This window comes from Spinacia oleracea, chromosome 2 (assembly GCF_020520425.1).
Source record: "Spinacia oleracea cultivar Varoflay chromosome 2, BTI_SOV_V1, whole genome shotgun sequence".
Taxonomy (NCBI): Eukaryota; Viridiplantae; Streptophyta; class Magnoliopsida; order Caryophyllales; family Amaranthaceae; genus Spinacia; species Spinacia oleracea.
Window position 1 is genome coordinate 108,076,987 of NC_079488.1, and position 17,855 is coordinate 108,094,841.

The following is a 17,855-nucleotide window of genomic DNA, read 5'->3' on the forward strand; positions in this document are numbered from 1 at the left end:
TGATGACTGCAAGTTCGTTAAGTTGCTTCAACTGCCAGTAATAGAAGATGCAAGTTTGGGACATCTGAAACTTCCATGTGGGTCCCACTGTTTGGTCAATTGCTTTGTAATGCATCTTTGGGAGATCAACACTTTTGCCTACTCTCTATCTGTCTTTGACTAGATTTAGGTTTCCCTTGTAAAGTACGGATTACTTTGTGCCTGTGATAATGCACGAGATTACGTATTACAAAGTATCATGTTAACTACCTGCGATTACAAATTTAATCATATCGACTCTGTTATTGTTATTGAAAAGGGACAAGATTTTATTTTTTAAAACAAAATTTAAGTATGTGACAAAACATCAACCAACTAGTGTAAGTGTGTAACCATGTTACTTCATGTGCGGATTTTGATTCTCCACAAGCTACCTAGCCTAACACACCTAGATTGATCAATTGGCCACTTCTAACTACCAAAATTGAATTTCCCAAAAGAAAATGGTTGATGCATGCGTGGCAATTGATCTTAGAGCATGAGCTTGTTGAGACGGAAAATATCGCCTCATTTTACACAAAATGTACCAAGTTATTTATAAAGTCATCCTTAACAAAAGAAAGACCTCATGTCTTACTATACAACTGTCTTGCCTGAGTAATATTTTGAATATGTTCGCGCCACTTTGAACATGTCAACATTGCTCGACCACATTCCTATGTTTTTCTCAATGTAACTATAGCTATGATAAAAACAAGAGACTAATAAATTTCAAGGGGTTTTGGCATTAGAGAAGCAACAATTCAAAGAAATACAGACCCACACATTTACATCTGATTTTCAAGCCCATATTTCATTTATTGAATGATCAAATTTCTTTCCATAAACTACTACTCATCCAATTAATTATCTTCTGTTTTTTGGTTTTGTGTGAAAAAATGCTTTACAATTAGCAATTAGACCATCCTATAAAAATTTTCTTCAACCTAAACAAATATCACTGATGAACTCTCTTGAGTCTTGACTGCCAAAATTTTAACTGTACGGACTCCTTATTCTTGATTTATGCATGAATGGAAAGCAGGAAAATTGCACTATTTCGCGGCATCAGAAGGCTTTAGAGGGCATTGGTTTGTTGCCAAGGAAACGCCTGAGCATCAGAAGGGCTTCCTTTGGCTTGAATGTTGGGACTTGATGTCCTGCACCGCGAACTGTGACAAACATCAGCCCATCATATGCAATGGTCCATCCACCAACCTGCAAAATCAGAGTTCAAACTTCTTTTTATCAGCATTGATACTAGAGAATCGACAGAAAAAAGTTTTAAAAAATACAAATCTGTATCAATAAGTACAGATCAGGTGAAAAGAACAAGGCCGATAACATAGATAATGGTTAAGCCTATACGAAGCAGAAGTTTAGTTATACCTGATCCTTCATATACCAGGGTTTCCAATCTTGAACAATCTTCAACCCAAGCTTTCTGAGTGTTAGCCTTGTCGCACTCACTGGAATTCTCCCATCGGTATCTCCACTGGAAATTTAATTTTGTTGTTTGTCAATATATGATTTAGGGTGAATGTTTTCTTCAACTTATAAGATATGGACTTATATAAACTTATCTGAACTGAACTTACCTGAAAACCCATACTCGAAGCCCACCATCAACAAGCTTCTTTATCACAGGAAGCATAGACGCAGGTGCATCAGCCCAAAATGTGATGTTGTTACTGTTAATATTATCAATTCAAAATGAAAATTGTCACAAAGTTGTTCAGGAGAATACTGGGAGTTTAGTTTTAAGATAGAGATTCAACACATACTTGCAGTGACCCCATGGATAAGAAATTTTCGTGGTGTTGGCATGAAGCGCTGCCTGAACATCCGGCATATTTAGATATACGTTTGTGTAATGATCCAAACAAGCATCGTACCCTGCAGGGCGCTTATGCCATTTATCCTGTAAACAAAATTAAGAATCATACTCCACCAACGGGACACGAAATCTATCAAAATCTACCAAAATTCTGTTTTTCTGTTATAATTTTCGGTAGAGCTGTCAAAACCTGACACGATACGAACGGGACACGAAAAAGGCGGGTTAGTGTTAAGGTTTACGACCCGTTTAATTAATTGGTTGGGTGAGTGCTGACACAAATCTGACACGACTTAAACCTCTTGCAAAAAGTCAACTAGTAATTGAATGTATTTGATGATAAAACTTTAGAATTCAGCCAACTTTATCAAACAAACACAACAACACGACACGACACGAAAAAGGGGTTAGTGTCAAGAGATTCAGACACGATCAGTTAAACTGGTCTACACGACATGACACATTTGTTAAACGGGTTGGGTTAATGTTGAGTTTTTCAACCCGTTTATATTCAACACGAACACGACACAACACGTTTGCCAGCTCTAATTTTTAATGGGGAAAAAAGATTACTTACAAATTTGGAGAAGAGGTGAGGTGCAGTGCCTTTGATAGCAGGAAGTTGCCTGTTGATAGCAGTAGTACTGGTAAAATTCATAGCGCAATTAGGTGTGTACAAGCTGTACATATCTATCAGGTCATATACTGCAAAGTACTCGTCCATTGCATTCCTGCAATCCTCAGTTAAGTTCTGACTTTTGAAGTTGCATGTTGTTTTTACATCTCTGAACACTTTATCTGATATAACAGCATGATCCCACGCATAGTCGATCATTCCTGTTTGATCTGTTTCATCATCCATCAATGCATTTCCAATCTGCAGCGCGCCCATATCAGGAATACATTAGAATCAGAAACCTTAGTTGTACAGGGTGATTACTTTTTCAGAGCAAGCACAAAAGTCTAAGACGGTTGTACTCACTCTGAAGGGGCTAGTTGTACGAGATACTCCTTGACCCAACTTAATAGTATAAACAGCATATCCTAAAGGAGTTGGGCTCAACCTACGAAAGGCCCAAGGCCCAATTCATGGGATCCACTCATGGACCCATGACCTAATATTCTACGAGCTAATATAAATACCCCTTTTGAAAATGATAAAGCCTCTTTAAGGGCTAATTAAGGTAAGAGGCAGATTCCTCCATTCTCACACTCTACTCTCTACTTTCTCTCTCTATATTATATCAGACACTAATATTGGAGGTCGGAGGCCCCGATCCGGGGAACCTGGGGTTTACTTTGCAGGAACTCACCTCCGCACTCAAGATCTGAAGGTCCGACCACATCAAAAGATTCCTACACCGGAACATTAATATATACATTAAAAAACAAAATAATGAAGCTTACCATGAAACCTTTCAGATTGATGAAATTCTCCTTGCTAGCAATTTTGTTACTGTCAAAAATGTACTCAGCAAGCTGTGGAACATAATGGCCTAGGAAAACATTTGAAGAAAAGCAACAACCATTACAATCATTTTGAGAAAGAAACAACAGGAATATCACTAAAATTTCATACTAATATGTTTAATTACCTGCATAACTTTCACCAGCAATGTAGAATTCATGGGATTTGAACTGCGGAAATCTATTAAACCAGTTGATAAGGAATGTATATGAATCTCTTGCTGTTCATAAGGAGAAAACTGAGTTAGGAAACCAATCACACAAGTCTATGACATTCAATCAAACACAAATTAATCACCTGTAAAAGTGTCACCAAGTTCTTCCATGTCACTGCTAGTATTGGTGTAAGAAAAACCAACACCAACAGGGGACTCCAAAAACAACAGATTGGAAGCTGAAAGACAAAACCCAGTAATATAATTGTGAAGTTTTGATTAATCCAACTTTTCTTTCTAATTTACAGAAGAAGAAAAAAAAAAACTCATTATTGTTACCTTTGTTCCATGAAAATTTGTTGAGGTTTAAAGAAGGTTTGCTTCCCTTCTTAGGGAAGAAGGGGCCTAATTCTTCAGCTTCCCCATAACCAATTGAAGAACATCCAGGACCTGTGAATAATACAGCAAAAATGAGGTGTTCATAATGCAAGTACAAGAAAAACCAGTTCGCGTGACAATAGACTAACAACACATTTTGTTTGTATTCCCTCTGTCCGGATTTAGTTGTTACATTGTTACGTTCAAGTTACATGGTTACAGAGTATTGGTTAAGGTCGCGATCATTTTTAATAATGTACATTAATGTAGGATTGTAATAGTGTATATAGTCTAGGAGAAAGTTGTACCAAAATTATGGTCTCATCTCATGTACACATATCAGGAGATTTCATCCATGCTGAATTTGGACTAGGGGATAGAAAAACTCAATTACCGTACTAGTAAATTCACGTCATTTTGATAATTTGATAATTTTTTATACTATTAAATTCACGTCTTTATCTTTAATTCCGAGTAATAATGCGACAACTAAGTCCGAATATAGGAAGCTGAGGAGGAAGTAATAAAGAGTACTACGTATGTATGATTGTATGAGAGGGGGACCAGAATTGGTTTTGGCATCAACTTGTCTTGGAGCATAATAATGGGCAGACCAAAGTAATTGGTCAAAAATAGATCCAGATATAATTCACACACTGTAATAACCCACCATAGTACCATCTTAATTGGTAGTCAGTTCTCAGTAGTGGCCACTCTTCTACAACATTGTCTCCATTACACTGAACCCAAACCATTGTTATCTGATTCGCTAGTATGAGATCGACAAGGTACATGATCACAATTTGGTAGCTAATTTGCTAATTTAGCAAAATTAGACAAAAATTATACTATGTTTATGTTTGAATTCATTTTTTCGATTTGCAATTCGTGAGGTGATTAGGGAAATAGGTAACATGCACTACCCCAGACGGTATGTCATATATATGACGCCCATATTAGCATAACACATAGGCTCTTCGCCGGCTCAAAGCAAAGACGTGTGTGACAGTGTGAGGTTAATATATACCTTGTATGGTTGATTTACGCACATTCATTATTTATAAGGAGGCGTGTCAAAATCGATATCTCGGTACTTAAAACTAACAGGATATGGAGTAGCTCCCATTTAATGTGTGTAGACAATTTGACATTTTTTCACATTAGTAATAGGTTGAATTTGGTAGTTGCTAAAAGAAGCAACTTGGTTATTAGTTGGAACAAGGTGAGCACTTTTTGAACAAATTGGAGGTTTTGAGCAAAAGGTCCTACAGTCTACCACTATTGTATTTGTTTCACGTGGTGGGACAATAAATATATATACAACCTACATAAGTACATATACAATAAATTGACTTTGTGTCGTAAATATTAATTAATGTACAATAAATTTGTAGTAAATGTTAACCAACTTAGTTAGTTAATTTTCTCTTTTACTAATGATAAATTACAGTAAAAGAGAATTAAATTTCATTGACAAAAAATAAAAATAGTGAAAATGAAATTTCTATGTGTAACATTTTTAAATGAAAAAGTCATAGAAAAAAACCTTTATGAAATAGAGGGAGTATATAATGAAATAATTGAAACAATTATTCTAGAATAAATCTATGAACCATAATTTAATGAGTAAAACTTTGGTCCTCTCACCAAAAAAGAGAATGGGACAATTTAATAGCTAAGACCTTTTCTTTGAACGAAGGTAGGAAGCAAGTGGCAAGTAGCAACTAGAAATGATCTCTTGATGTAACGAATTAATGATACAAGAATTGAACAAACAACTGCTTATTTCACCATCAAGTATTTATTGCACAACTAATCAATAATAATGGAAAAAACAAGTACTTCGAAGTTCTTTTTGGTGCGAATGAACCAAAAGGGTATATAGTATACGATGAAGGAAAATTACAGAACACGACCCTCTCTATTACTAACGTAGTTTTGGGAATATTATTTTCCTATGGGGTTCATTATAATAACTAGAGATCATATCATCTAAGTACACGTACATTATTATCAAATTAAAACCCTAAATAACGATTTGACCATACCTTAAAAGGTGGGATCGCTTATATCTCTATCAAAGAACTAACATTCATAATGCAAAAGAACAAAAAAAAGTAGGCCATAATTTTCTTCTAATGAGTCAAATTATTAGTCTTTAGAGAAATAAATAACAAATAAATTCAATAATTTGGGCTAAATGGTGATAGATGACAGAAAGGGAGTTTCAACCTAACAATGGAATAATTACATGGTAGGAGAATAGAGACAATATATATTGTTGCCTTGTTATATACTTAATATTGCATGCTATGCCATGCCATTATTACAAGGACCACGTAACAAAGTCTTCTACGATTACGTGGTACACAAATTATGGGATAGAAGATTTTAATCTTTATATAAAGGTTACTAATTTTCTTTTTAAGACAAACTTATGGCTCGAACTAATATTTCTCCTATGTTGAGAATTTCGGATCATAATTTTTTAGAAGGTATATATATAATCGAAAAGTTTTGGTAAAATCGATATGAGATGGTATAAGGTGACTTTAAATTAAAGAGAAAACGATTTTTAGTAATAAATTATTGTGATATGTGAACCAATGTAGTTTCAAAAGTGTACAATTATATATCGAGGTAACTTTTATCCAGCTATTTTTATAACTTTTTTTAACATGTTTTGAATTTTGATTAAGTTTTAAATTATAGAGTTCAATTGGTATAAAAAGAGTAAAAGAATAAGTACAAAAAAGTATGATTGAATTGTATGATAGTTGTATGATAGTTACCTCCATTAAGCCAAAGAACCACAGGTTTTTGGTGAGGTGTGTCAACAGCTTCAAAGAACCAATAAAACAGTTCTCTTCCATGGCTAACATTGACATTTACATAACCAGCATAATGCTTAAACCCCACAATCGGCTGCCCCGGCAGCGCCACCACACGGTCCGCCTCCTGCCGAGCCGCCACATCCTTGGTCAGCCGCCATTCCGACGGCGGAGGAGACGCTACGACCGCTACATGGGCGGTAGTAGTAAGCCATAGTAGGAGTACTACTAGAGAATTAAGGGTGGAGGAGGAGAAAGCCATAATAATAACCACACTTTCTCTCTCCACAAAAAAAATAACTCTAAGAAGCTAGTGTAGTGAGAAGTAAAGTATTATTAGTGTATTTATATATAATAATAAGTCCAAAAAAATACGTATAATTATAATAAGAATTAATTAAATTAAATTAAAATGAGGAAAATAAGGAATGGATAATGGTACAGATGGGACTTAACTGTAAGTATTTTCATTACGATTCTTTTATTTTATTTTATTTTATTTTTATTATTATCTTATCCTATAATATGGAAATGGAAGATTCTGAATCAGAAATTTTGGGCCAACATAAATTAGGTGTAGTTGTGTAAAATGTACTACATAGGATCACATGTCTGTTATATTGGTGCATCTAATACGAAGTACTTCGTACGTACGTGTGTATTGTACTTACTCTCATGTACTCCCTCCGTGCCGAAATATTCGCACAGGTTTGATCGGCACAGATTTGTCAAACGAACATACGTGAAATGAACGTTGTAACTGTAGCAATGCATGTCAAATCATGTCCCCGTTAAACTTGAGATATTTTAACTTCCCTTGAACATCCTACAAATGATTTTCGATTCTGTTCACATATTAGGATCAGATGCATTTGTTACTAAATGATCATATTTAAAATTGACAAATACAATGATATGTACGAAGTATGTTAAAAGTAAATTTATGTGTCACGGTTAATTATCTTTCAATCAAGTAGAAAATTCATGACTTTTAACGTTGATCAAATATTAATTTTCCAAAACCCCGCCTATTTTAGGATTATTATCTAATTTTCAAAGATTGGAGAGCTAAATTGAAGTATCGAAAAGGAATTAATCTTGTGGTATTGTGGAAGTAATTAGTCGTGATTGATTTTTCAAGGAAATTATAGTATTATCTTAATTGATAATTACATCATTATATATAGCTGGCTTTCTAGCTATAGCTTACACATCCAGTAAAGGGGGCAACATATCAACCTTCAAATCAGTAATTCGATCAGATTTTTAATTGGAATTTTCTTAGACAAATTGATCTAATTAATTAATATCATTAATTGCAATTCGATTTATTTGTTAACAAAATATACATTCAAACTTTAGCTTTAAAACGTCGACTTCAAGATTCTAAAGGGAATAAACAAAGATAGAAATTGAGATTTTTTTAAAAAAAAATTATAGGAAGATGAGAAAGAAATATTTACCTATTAATTTATCAATTCATAATCTGTATATCCTATTTAATCAATAAAATCTCTCTCGAAAAAATGTAATCAATAAAATCAATTATTAATTATGCAGTACAAGGAATGTATCGCCTCCGTTCCATTAAAGTTTTTAAAGACTTAGACCTAATTAATACTCCATCTGTATTTATTTAAGGGATACACTTGTCTTTTCAGGCCGTATTTATTTAAGAGATACACTTGACATTTTTAATAATTTGTCAACCCCACTATCTAATTAAATAATCTATTTACACCCCACCCACACCCTCCATCCCCTAAAATGACATGGTCCCCACTTATTTTACTTATTGAAATATCTTCCCAACCCCACTTATTTTATTACTCTATTTCATTCAATTCTTTTTCTTAATACCCGTGCCCGACCAAGTGTATCTCTTAAATAAATACGGAGGGAGTACTCCGTAGTTTTCAATTTTAATATTTTTACTACTTTAAGTAATGCGTAATTAGAGATATTTAGTGTATTAGAAACCCACAAAATGCAAAAGCGAAGAACTTTGTAGGACGGAGTATAGAATTTATTTTGTTTTATTTTACTTGTAACGTCTTGACTTTCTACGTTTGTCGATATATAACTTTAACAGTTAATATCTTTAATTATAAGTAAAATTAGAAAGAAAAAAATAAAAAAATTGAAAAAATACATTGAGACAAATCTAACATCTCGTATATAGCTATGTTCTTTCTTTATATTATAATCATAAAAGTTAATAAAAAGAAGTTTGTAGATAACGTAAAAAGTCAAATTGTTGCAAATAAAACTGTTAAAAAAAACTAGGTAAGTATAACATCTTTAAGAATGAAAAGAGTATAAAAATGAAGGTGGGGTATGGAGCGTTAATATGGTCAAATAAGAGGTCAATAGCTTAGAATAGCAACCTTTGAAAACCAAAGATGTCGCCATTTTATACGTCGCATTGCCATGAATTATGACCTGTTGTGTGGACTTGGGTCAATATTTCCATAATTTAATTAAAGAAGAAGAAGATACCAGTTTAATCAAGGAATTAATTACCAAACTGATGACTACTCCCTTCCTCCTTAATACTCGCAGCGTTTTGATTGGAATATTTGCCAATGCACAACTTTGACTACCAATATCTTTAACTACATATCATAAAAATTTATAAAAATATTAATATTTTGAAAATATATATTGAGATGAAGCCTATAATATATTACTACGTATATACTAACATTTATTTTCATATACTATAAATAAAATAGGGTATTCGCAACGTTTAAGAGTGTGAAAAAAAAAACCCTAATGAGCGCACGGCAGGAACAAGGACTTTCGGTCGAAGAAGCGGATTCAGTTCGCAGATCAAATAAAAAGATCAAAAGGGTGTTCATCCCATCAATGGGAAACGAATTCCCTAATAGGACACAAGAAGGTATGGCGGAAGACATGGAGGTTGCTGAGGAGAATATGGGGCTGAATGGAACTACACAAATATCGTATAGTGTTGTAGCACGGGGCTCACATACCATCACAATCAAGGGTATCTAGATAAGGATGGAGTAGAGGATCCCCCATCGGAAGGTTTCCCAGGGCAACTACAATTGAGGGATAATATTCCTTTTAACTCGAGGATTCGGAAGTTTGATTCAAGGAAAAACTCCTCTCCCTATATCAGACCTGTGAGTTTGGGTAAAGAAAACCTGACTCCGAGTTCAGAACATATTGCTACAAGTATTACAGAAGCACCCGATCCACTTGAGATTGAGAAGACTATACTGTGTTCGAAGCATGAATCCCCTGCGCCCCCCAATTACGCTGGAACTTACGGTTCCCCCGGCCTACTCGACATTCATCGATTACCACACCGAGGGTCCGTCGTTGGTAACAGTACGTCCACCCGTTGGCCAACAAGGTGGAACTTTTAGTGAGTTCGTTCTTGCCACCAGAGCACAACCCGCCGGACCTATTGGCAACAGTTCAGCTAGCGATGGAGTTAGTGAACCCCATGAATGCCCTCCGGGATGCGTTCATGTCGATTCTGCCTAGCGTTCCCTTGAACGTGTATGACCGGTACCCTTCGTTTCCGAAATTTAATATGTCAATAAGAATTATGATTTGGAACGTCCAAGGAGCGGGTAGCCAAGCTTTTTTGACTATGATTAAGGAGTTGATTCGTATTAACAAACCTAATGTGCTAGCCCTAGTCGAGACCCACATTAGTGGTGACACTGCTAGAAGAGTCTGTGAGAAAATTGGATTCCCTGGGCACGTTCGGGTTGACGCGCAGGGTTTCAGTGGTGGTATTTGGTTGTTCTGGAAGGATGATATTGTTTCAGTTACCCCAATGGCAACGAATAACCAGCATATTACTGTAGAGATCAACAAAATTGGAGAAACCCCTTGGTTGTTCTCGGCAATTTATGCGAGCCCTGAGTCTTCGGTCCGCCATGACCTATGGGCGGAATTGGAGGAAATTAAAAGAAACTATTCTGGCCCCTGGCTACTAGGGGGCGATTTTAATGATACAACTTCCATGTCGGAAAGGAATGGAGTGGGTGGCTCCGAAATGCAACGTCGGTGTAGACTATTTTCTGAGTGGGTGAATGCTAACGGTTTGATTGACTTAGGCTTCTCGGGCTCTCCTCATACTTGGTTCAGGGGGGAGTCTGAGGGTACTTTCAAATCGGCTCGGTTAGACCGTTTCTTAGCAACGGATGATTGGAGGCTGAAGTTCGAGGAGGGTTCGGTCAAACACCTTCCCAAGTGTGGTTCAGACCACTGTCCCATCATTTTGAGTACCTGCGGTTTTGCTCCTATCCCAAGTGCTCTAAGGCCGTTTCGCTTCCAGGCCGCCTGGTTGTCCCATAAGGAGTTTGACTAATTCATGGTGTCGAACTGGAACAATGACCCTCCCCTAGTTCCGTTCCAAAAAGAGTTTGCAACTAAGCTTGATAAGTGGAATAAGGAGGTTTTCCATAACATCTTTCGTAAAAAGGCCGAGTTATGGGCAAGGCTCGAAGGCATCCAAAAATCCTTATCGAGGAGGAAATCTAACTTTCTGATCAAGCTTGAAATCGACCTCCGTCGGGAGTTGGAAACTGTTCTTCACCAGGAAGAGACACTTTGGTTCCAAAAGTCTCGAATGGAAGCTATCCGTGATGGGGACCAAAATACTAAGCTTTTCCACCTATCGACGGTTATTCGAAGGCGTAGAAATCGTATTGAAATGCTGAAAATGGTGAAGGTGAATGGGTTTCTGACGTTAATATGGTGAAAAAAATGGTAGTCCAATACTGGAAGGACCTGTTTACTGAGGATGGGCCGTCTACCGGGGTAGAAATTGTCTCTCCTAATAGCTTCCCCATCATCGAAGCTGCTGAACTGACCAAACTTACTAGGCCATACGCAGACTGTGAAATAACGGCGGCCATTTCCGACATGAAGGCTTTCAAAGCCCCCGGCCCGGACGGATTCCAACCTCTCTTCTACCAAAGGTACTGGGATTTGGTTAGCAAAAGTGTCATTCGTACGATTATGGATGTTTTATACGGAAGAGACTTCCCAGTGGACTTCAATAATGCCTTTATTGTTATAATTCCTAAGATTGATAACCCACAGGTAGTGACTCAATTTAGGCCGATTGGCCTCTGCAATATTGTTTACAAGGCTGCGACTAAACTTCTGGTCAACAGACTCAAAAGTGTGCTCCCTTCCTTGATTGCTCCGACTCAATGCAGTTTCGTTCCAGGTAGACAAATTACCGACAACATTGTTATCGTTCAGGAAATGCTCCACACTATGCGTAAAAAGCAAGGGGAGGTTGGTTACATGATGATAAAAATCGATTTTGAGAAAGCTTGCGACCGCCTCCGTTGGAGTTTTATTCGCGAGTCTCTGATGGAACTTAGGCTACCTATTAATATGATTGAGGTAATTATGCAGTGTGTGTCATCGCCTAAACTTCAAGTGCTTTGGAATGGCGAGCCAACGGAAGGTTTTCATCCCACTCGAGGAATTCGCCAAGGGGATCCCCTCTCACCATATTTATATGTTATTTGTATGGAGAGACTCTCACATCTTATCGAGAGAGCTAAGGAGTTGGGGGCGTGGAGAGCGGTGCGGGCCAGCAGGTATGGGCCTGCGATTTCCAATCTCGCATTCGCAGATGATCTCATCTTATTTGGTGAAGATACAGCAGACCAAGCCCAGATAATGTCGGCCTGTCTTGACCACTTCTGCGCTGCCTCGGGAAGCAAGATCAGTAGAGCTAAGTCTCGTGTGTTTTTCTCCAAAAACACGAGTGTAGGTAAGCGGGGGGATATCTGCGAGAACTTGGGCATGGAAGAAACTAATGACCTTGGTACTTACTTGGGGGTTCCTACTATCAATGGTAGAACTTCCAAAAGGGAGTACCAATTTATTGTGGATCGTATTAATGGTAAGTTGGCGGGTTGGAAGGCAAAGGTGTTGTCGTTGGCTGGAAGAGCGACTCTAGTTCAATCCTCCTTGAGTTCAATGCCGTACTACGCAATGCAAACAACCAAACTCCCGAGATCAACATGTGACGATATTGACAGACTTTCTAGGCGTTTTCTTTGGGGTGGGAGTGACGAACAACGCCGAGTTCATCTCGTTTCCTGGGAGAATATTACCAAACCCAAGGTGGCTGGTGGCCTTGGGATTCGGTCGATGCGACAGGCAAATGCAGCTTTCCTTTCGAAGTTGGGTTGGCGGCTCCTAGCAGAACCCGAGTCTCTGTGGTCTAGAGTAGTACGGAGTAAATATTGTGATGGGAGGTGCGATGTGGATATCTTCAAACACAAACCAGGGTCATCAAACGCTTGGAGAGGAATGGTTGATAATATGGATAATTCTTAGGAGGGGAGTGGGAATGTCAGTTGGTAATGGAAGAAGGACTTTGTTTTGGCAACATCGATGGGCCTCGGAAACAACCCTGTTGGAGGCTGCTATGAACGAACCTCCTGTTGAAATTCGAGGGCAGACAGTAGAGGAGATGTGGGATAGTGAACATGGGTGGAGATGGGATCTGTTCGCAATGTACCTGCCCCCTCGTACCTTGCAAATCATCGACTCACTGGAGCTCCAAAACGATGATGAAGCTGTGGATAGGATTATTTGGAATGGCACAATGTCGGGTGGATTTTCTATAAAATCAGCTATGAATATTATTAGAGGCAATGAGACTTTAGGGGCGCACAAGTGCTGGGCTGATGTGTGGAAAATTCGTACCCCTCATCGAGTTCGCTTTTTTGTCTGGCTGGCTCTACAAGACCGGCTTATGACCAACGCAAACAGGTTTATAAGGAAGTTAACGGACGACCCTAGATGTTTGGTCTGTGGGGCGGTAGAAGAGAATGTCGACCACATTATTAGGAGGTGCCCGGTTGCAACATTGTTGTGGAGACAATTTCCAGGCATAAATGACCATGAATTATTTGGGAAATCATGTTTTGAGTGGATAGCAGGGAATATCAAATGTGTTGATGGCACTAGAGACCTAGATTGGCCCATGGTGTTTACAAACACGATTTGGTGGCTATGGAAATGGAGAAACAGTCGGTGTTTTGGGAGAGTAGCTGATATTCCGGTTGATCAAATGGGTTTTATCATGTCAAGAGTGGGGTTAATCCGCCACGCCTTTGATAGAGAAGAATTGGATGAGGGTCGAACTAAAATGAGGAGGGTAGAGATCTTTGTCCTGTGGCTACATCCTGATGATGGGTGGGTGAGACTCAACACGGATGGAGCTGCTAAAGGCAACCCTGGAGCTGCTGGGGCTGGGGGTATAATCCGAGGTCATAGTGGGGAGTTGTTCGAGATGTTTGCGGCCAACTGTGGGTACTGTTCTAGTACTCGAGCCGAGTTATTAGCGGTAGTGCGAGGACTGGCTGTAGCTTGGAATGGAGGTCATAGGCGAATTCAGTTGACCGTAGATTCGGAAGTGGTTGTCCGTGCTCTGGTGGATGAAGTTAGTCCCACGTCTCCGTTCTATCATATTATTAAGAAATGCAAGGAACTTGTCAGCCGAGCAGAATGGAGAGTTTCGATCCAACACTGCTACAGGGAGGCTAACAGGGCTGCGGATTGGTTGGCTAATTACGGTGTTGGGCTTTCACCAAAGATGGTTCTTCTTGAGGCGGCCCCAGCGGGTCTTCGAGCTGTTTTATTGGAGGACTTGAGTGGTGTGGCGTTGGCTAGAATGGTGCCCGCAGTAGCAGCATAGCTCTTCGCCTCTGGTGTTATTGTTTTTGTTGTTTTCGTTTGGTAGTTTGTAGTTTTCTGGTTTTGTGTGTTTGTTTCCTTTCGTTTGGGCCTGGCCCGTAGTTTGTGTTTGTTCTTTCCTTTTCTTTGCCCCTTTTGGGGCTCTGGCTCACAAAAAAAAAAAAAAAAAAAAAAAAAAAATAGGGTCAAAGTAAATTATGTGAATAGCGTAAAAAGTCAAAACGGTGCGAGTATTAAGGGACAGAGGGAGTACGCATAACTTTTTTGGTAAAAGATTGTTTAACCGTTTATTAACTTTTAGTTCACTTGACTCCCTCTGAAAAAGAAAAAATAGATCATGTGACATGCATCACTCTTATAGACGTTTAATATGGTGCAACAATTAAATAAACATACGATGTATGATAAAAGACTAGTCGATTTACAACTGGATAAGAGGTAAAATTTAACCTAGTAATTCATTATCGTTCTTCCAAAATATATCCTTTTTTTTTTACAAACTTTTATAAAAGACGGTCTTACACAAAAATCCACCTTGGTGGTTATAAGTTAACCAATGAAACCAATTAGTTAAACAATGTAACCAATTAGTTAAGCACTAAAGCTAATTACTATAACTAATTAGTTAAGCATAATTAGTTAAACAATGGAACTACTGTAATTAGTTAAACAATCAAAGTGGTATTTTCGATAAGACGGTCTTACGCAAAAGTTGTCGAATTTTTTTCTAAGGAACTTCCAAAAAATATATATATATATATATATATATATATATATATATATATATATATATATATATATATATATATATATATATATATATATATATATATATATATATAGTGCTCATATCTCTACATATTTTATTTTGCTGATATTTAGGAGCATGCATGGACAAATCTAATTTCCTGAATGTATGAGCTTCATCAGCTATTCCTCTTTAGTACGCTAGCTAGGCTAAAGGTGGGTAATGTGAATACGTGATGTTCATGTACTCTTGTAGTGAGACAATTTATTACTCCGTAGCTAATTCTCAACCGTGCTTTTATACGAATTTGTATATATCTGAATTTTCAAATATGTATTATAATTTTATAGGTTGTGTAAAGAACTTTTAGAAACAAAGAAAGTACATCTTTTATGTAACATATAACGATATTTTAGGTGGACATCAACGATAGAGAATTTTTGTGTTCATGTTACATTTTTTATGTACACTTTTAAAATAGTTATAGTACATGTTCTTTTTATTCTCCTAATAAAACTAATACATGCATTTAGGGCATTGGCAATAGCAAGATTTGTGGAGAGGTTTGTGGAGAGGTTTTGAGGTTTGTTAACAAACCTACCTATTGTTGGGTGAGGTTACAAAGGGTGAGGTTTGTTTTTACAAACCGGTTACTCTTGTTCACTTGGCAATTTTTTTTCCTGGTCCCTTGTCAAAATAAATGATAAGAAAATATAATTTTGCTTTTATTATTTTTTTGTAAATATTAAAAAAGTGAAATAATAATATAATATGTATTATTGGGCCCCACATACAAACCATTTGACAGGTTTATCTATTATTGAAGAAAGGTTTATTGGGAGGGAGGTTTGTACTATGATGATGTGGAATGAGAACAAACCTCTTAAAGGTTTGTGTTATTGCTATTACCCTTAGATTTCATTTGCGACAGTAGTATACTAGTATACCGGGTTTTTTTTTTCTAACTCATTTTTGCAAATATGCAGTCTACATTACGTACTTCCTCTGTTCTCTATTTCATATATTTTTCTTTAAACGAATTTGATGAAAACTATACTTCGTATATAAACTAAAACATAGTCATTTAGAATATTGTTAAATTCATCTCGATTTATATTTTCAACATATCAACTTTTTATATTTTTTACTTATAAATGATTAAAGATATTAATGATTAAATATATGTGTCAGGCTGTCAGCAAGTGTCAAATTCAAAACGTTGCAAATGAAAAGGAACTTAACAATGTATGTATGGTAGGTTGTGTAGTTGCATGTGTTTGCTGAATTGATGTACTTTATCGTTGACCAACCATACTTTGCCTCGAGTGAAAGCTAACTAGCAAACTATCCGTATATAATAGTGAAGTCAATGAGTAATTAGCTTCTGTACGCTATAATGTAAGATCAGTAATGTATTATTATCTACATATATCTCTTCTAAGACATACGAAGTACTTCCTCTGTTCCACAATAGATGCATCGTTTCTCATTTGCGCACTATTCATCAATCAACTTTGACAATCATTTTTTCATTGTTGTGTAAGAAAAAACATAGTCAGGTGAGATCTTGTTAAATTCGTATTAATGCAAGGATTCCAAATATCAACTTTTTATAATTTTAATTATACGCATTTAGAGATATTAATGTTCTAAGAAGCGTATTGGCATACGTGCAAATAGAAATGATATCCTTTGCGGAACGGAAGAAGTATAATAGAGGAAAATAAGGGTATACTCGTAATTATACTAATGTAGGATATTATTATATATGAGTCTCATGCACCCGTATTAGGATAAGTTGTATCATTATATTCACGTGCTATCAGAGCTCTAAATTTTTCCTGCCCTGACACGTGATTATAATGCACATCATACAAAATTGAAATTGTTAGAAAAAATCATTTTACTGAAAGTGTCAAAAGTTATTTAATTAATTGAAAACATAGATATTCTTTAATTAGGGTGTAAGAATATTTGTTATCTTGACTACAATTGTCGTATAACTATTAATTTCTTTTTTCAAAGAAATAATACCAGAGAAATTTATGAATCCAAACACTTCATATTACACTACAAGAAATTGTTTCATTAACGACGGAAAATTCCGTCGCTAAAAGCCAATAATCGTTGATTAAGGACGGGAATTCTTGTCGCGAACCGGCCGTCATAAAAAGGGGCCTTCATTAATGAAAAATCTTGTCGTTAACCCGTTGTAAAAGACATTTACAACGGTTGTTCCCGTCTTTGTTTGGTTGTTATCCCCGTCGCAAAAGACTTTTGCGACGAAATTTTTGACCCGTTGTTGTTATATTGTCATTAAAAATACAAATTCTTGTAATGTTCTCTGTATATATGATTATATATAAATCAACCTCCACCATACGACCACTGAGTTATTTATAATTTCACAATCAGTACCACCATACAACTTTTGTTGTATCCAAATCAAGATATTTAAAAAGGTATACCTAGCCAATAATACTTTAAATAGACTTATTATGTTTCTTTTAAATACACAATATCTAAAAAGTTGATGTATACATATTTACTATTTAGTGAGAGCATGCGAGCACACACTAATTGACATGTGCATGAGGACAGACAATGGAGGAAAAGGGGAAAAAATAAGGGCCCAAATTTAGGTGTTTTTTCTTTTTGATAAATGGGCCCAAATTTAGTTGTATGAAAATGAGTAATACTCCTTCCGT

The 17,855-nt window shown here is 36.6% G+C and overlaps 2 protein-coding genes across 2 annotated transcripts; one reads left to right on the forward strand and one right to left on the reverse strand.

Moving 5' to 3' along the window:
• Window positions 1–741: 741 nt before the first annotated feature.
• LOC110782176 (serine carboxypeptidase-like 34) lies at window positions 742–7,011 on the reverse strand. The gene is made up of 10 exons (XM_021986302.2): window positions 6,648–7,011; window positions 3,817–3,927; window positions 3,621–3,716; window positions 3,451–3,543; window positions 3,263–3,351; window positions 2,433–2,732; window positions 1,803–1,939; window positions 1,617–1,709; window positions 1,408–1,513; window positions 742–1,236 (listed from the first exon to the last, which is right to left on the reverse strand). Exons 1-10 carry the CDS (start codon window positions 6,946–6,948, stop codon window positions 1,087–1,089), a joined length of 1,476 nt encoding a protein of 491 aa, XP_021841994.1. The 5' UTR covers window positions 6,949–7,011; the 3' UTR covers window positions 742–1,086.
• Window positions 7,012–10,143: 3,132 nt separating this feature from the next.
• On the forward strand, window positions 10,144–11,037 carry LOC110785263 (uncharacterized). The gene has a single exon (XM_021989714.2). The coding sequence runs from the start codon at window positions 10,144–10,146 to the stop codon at window positions 11,035–11,037; it is 894 nt and encodes a 297-aa protein (XP_021845406.2).
• The last annotated feature ends 6,818 nt before the right edge of the window (window positions 11,038–17,855 follow it).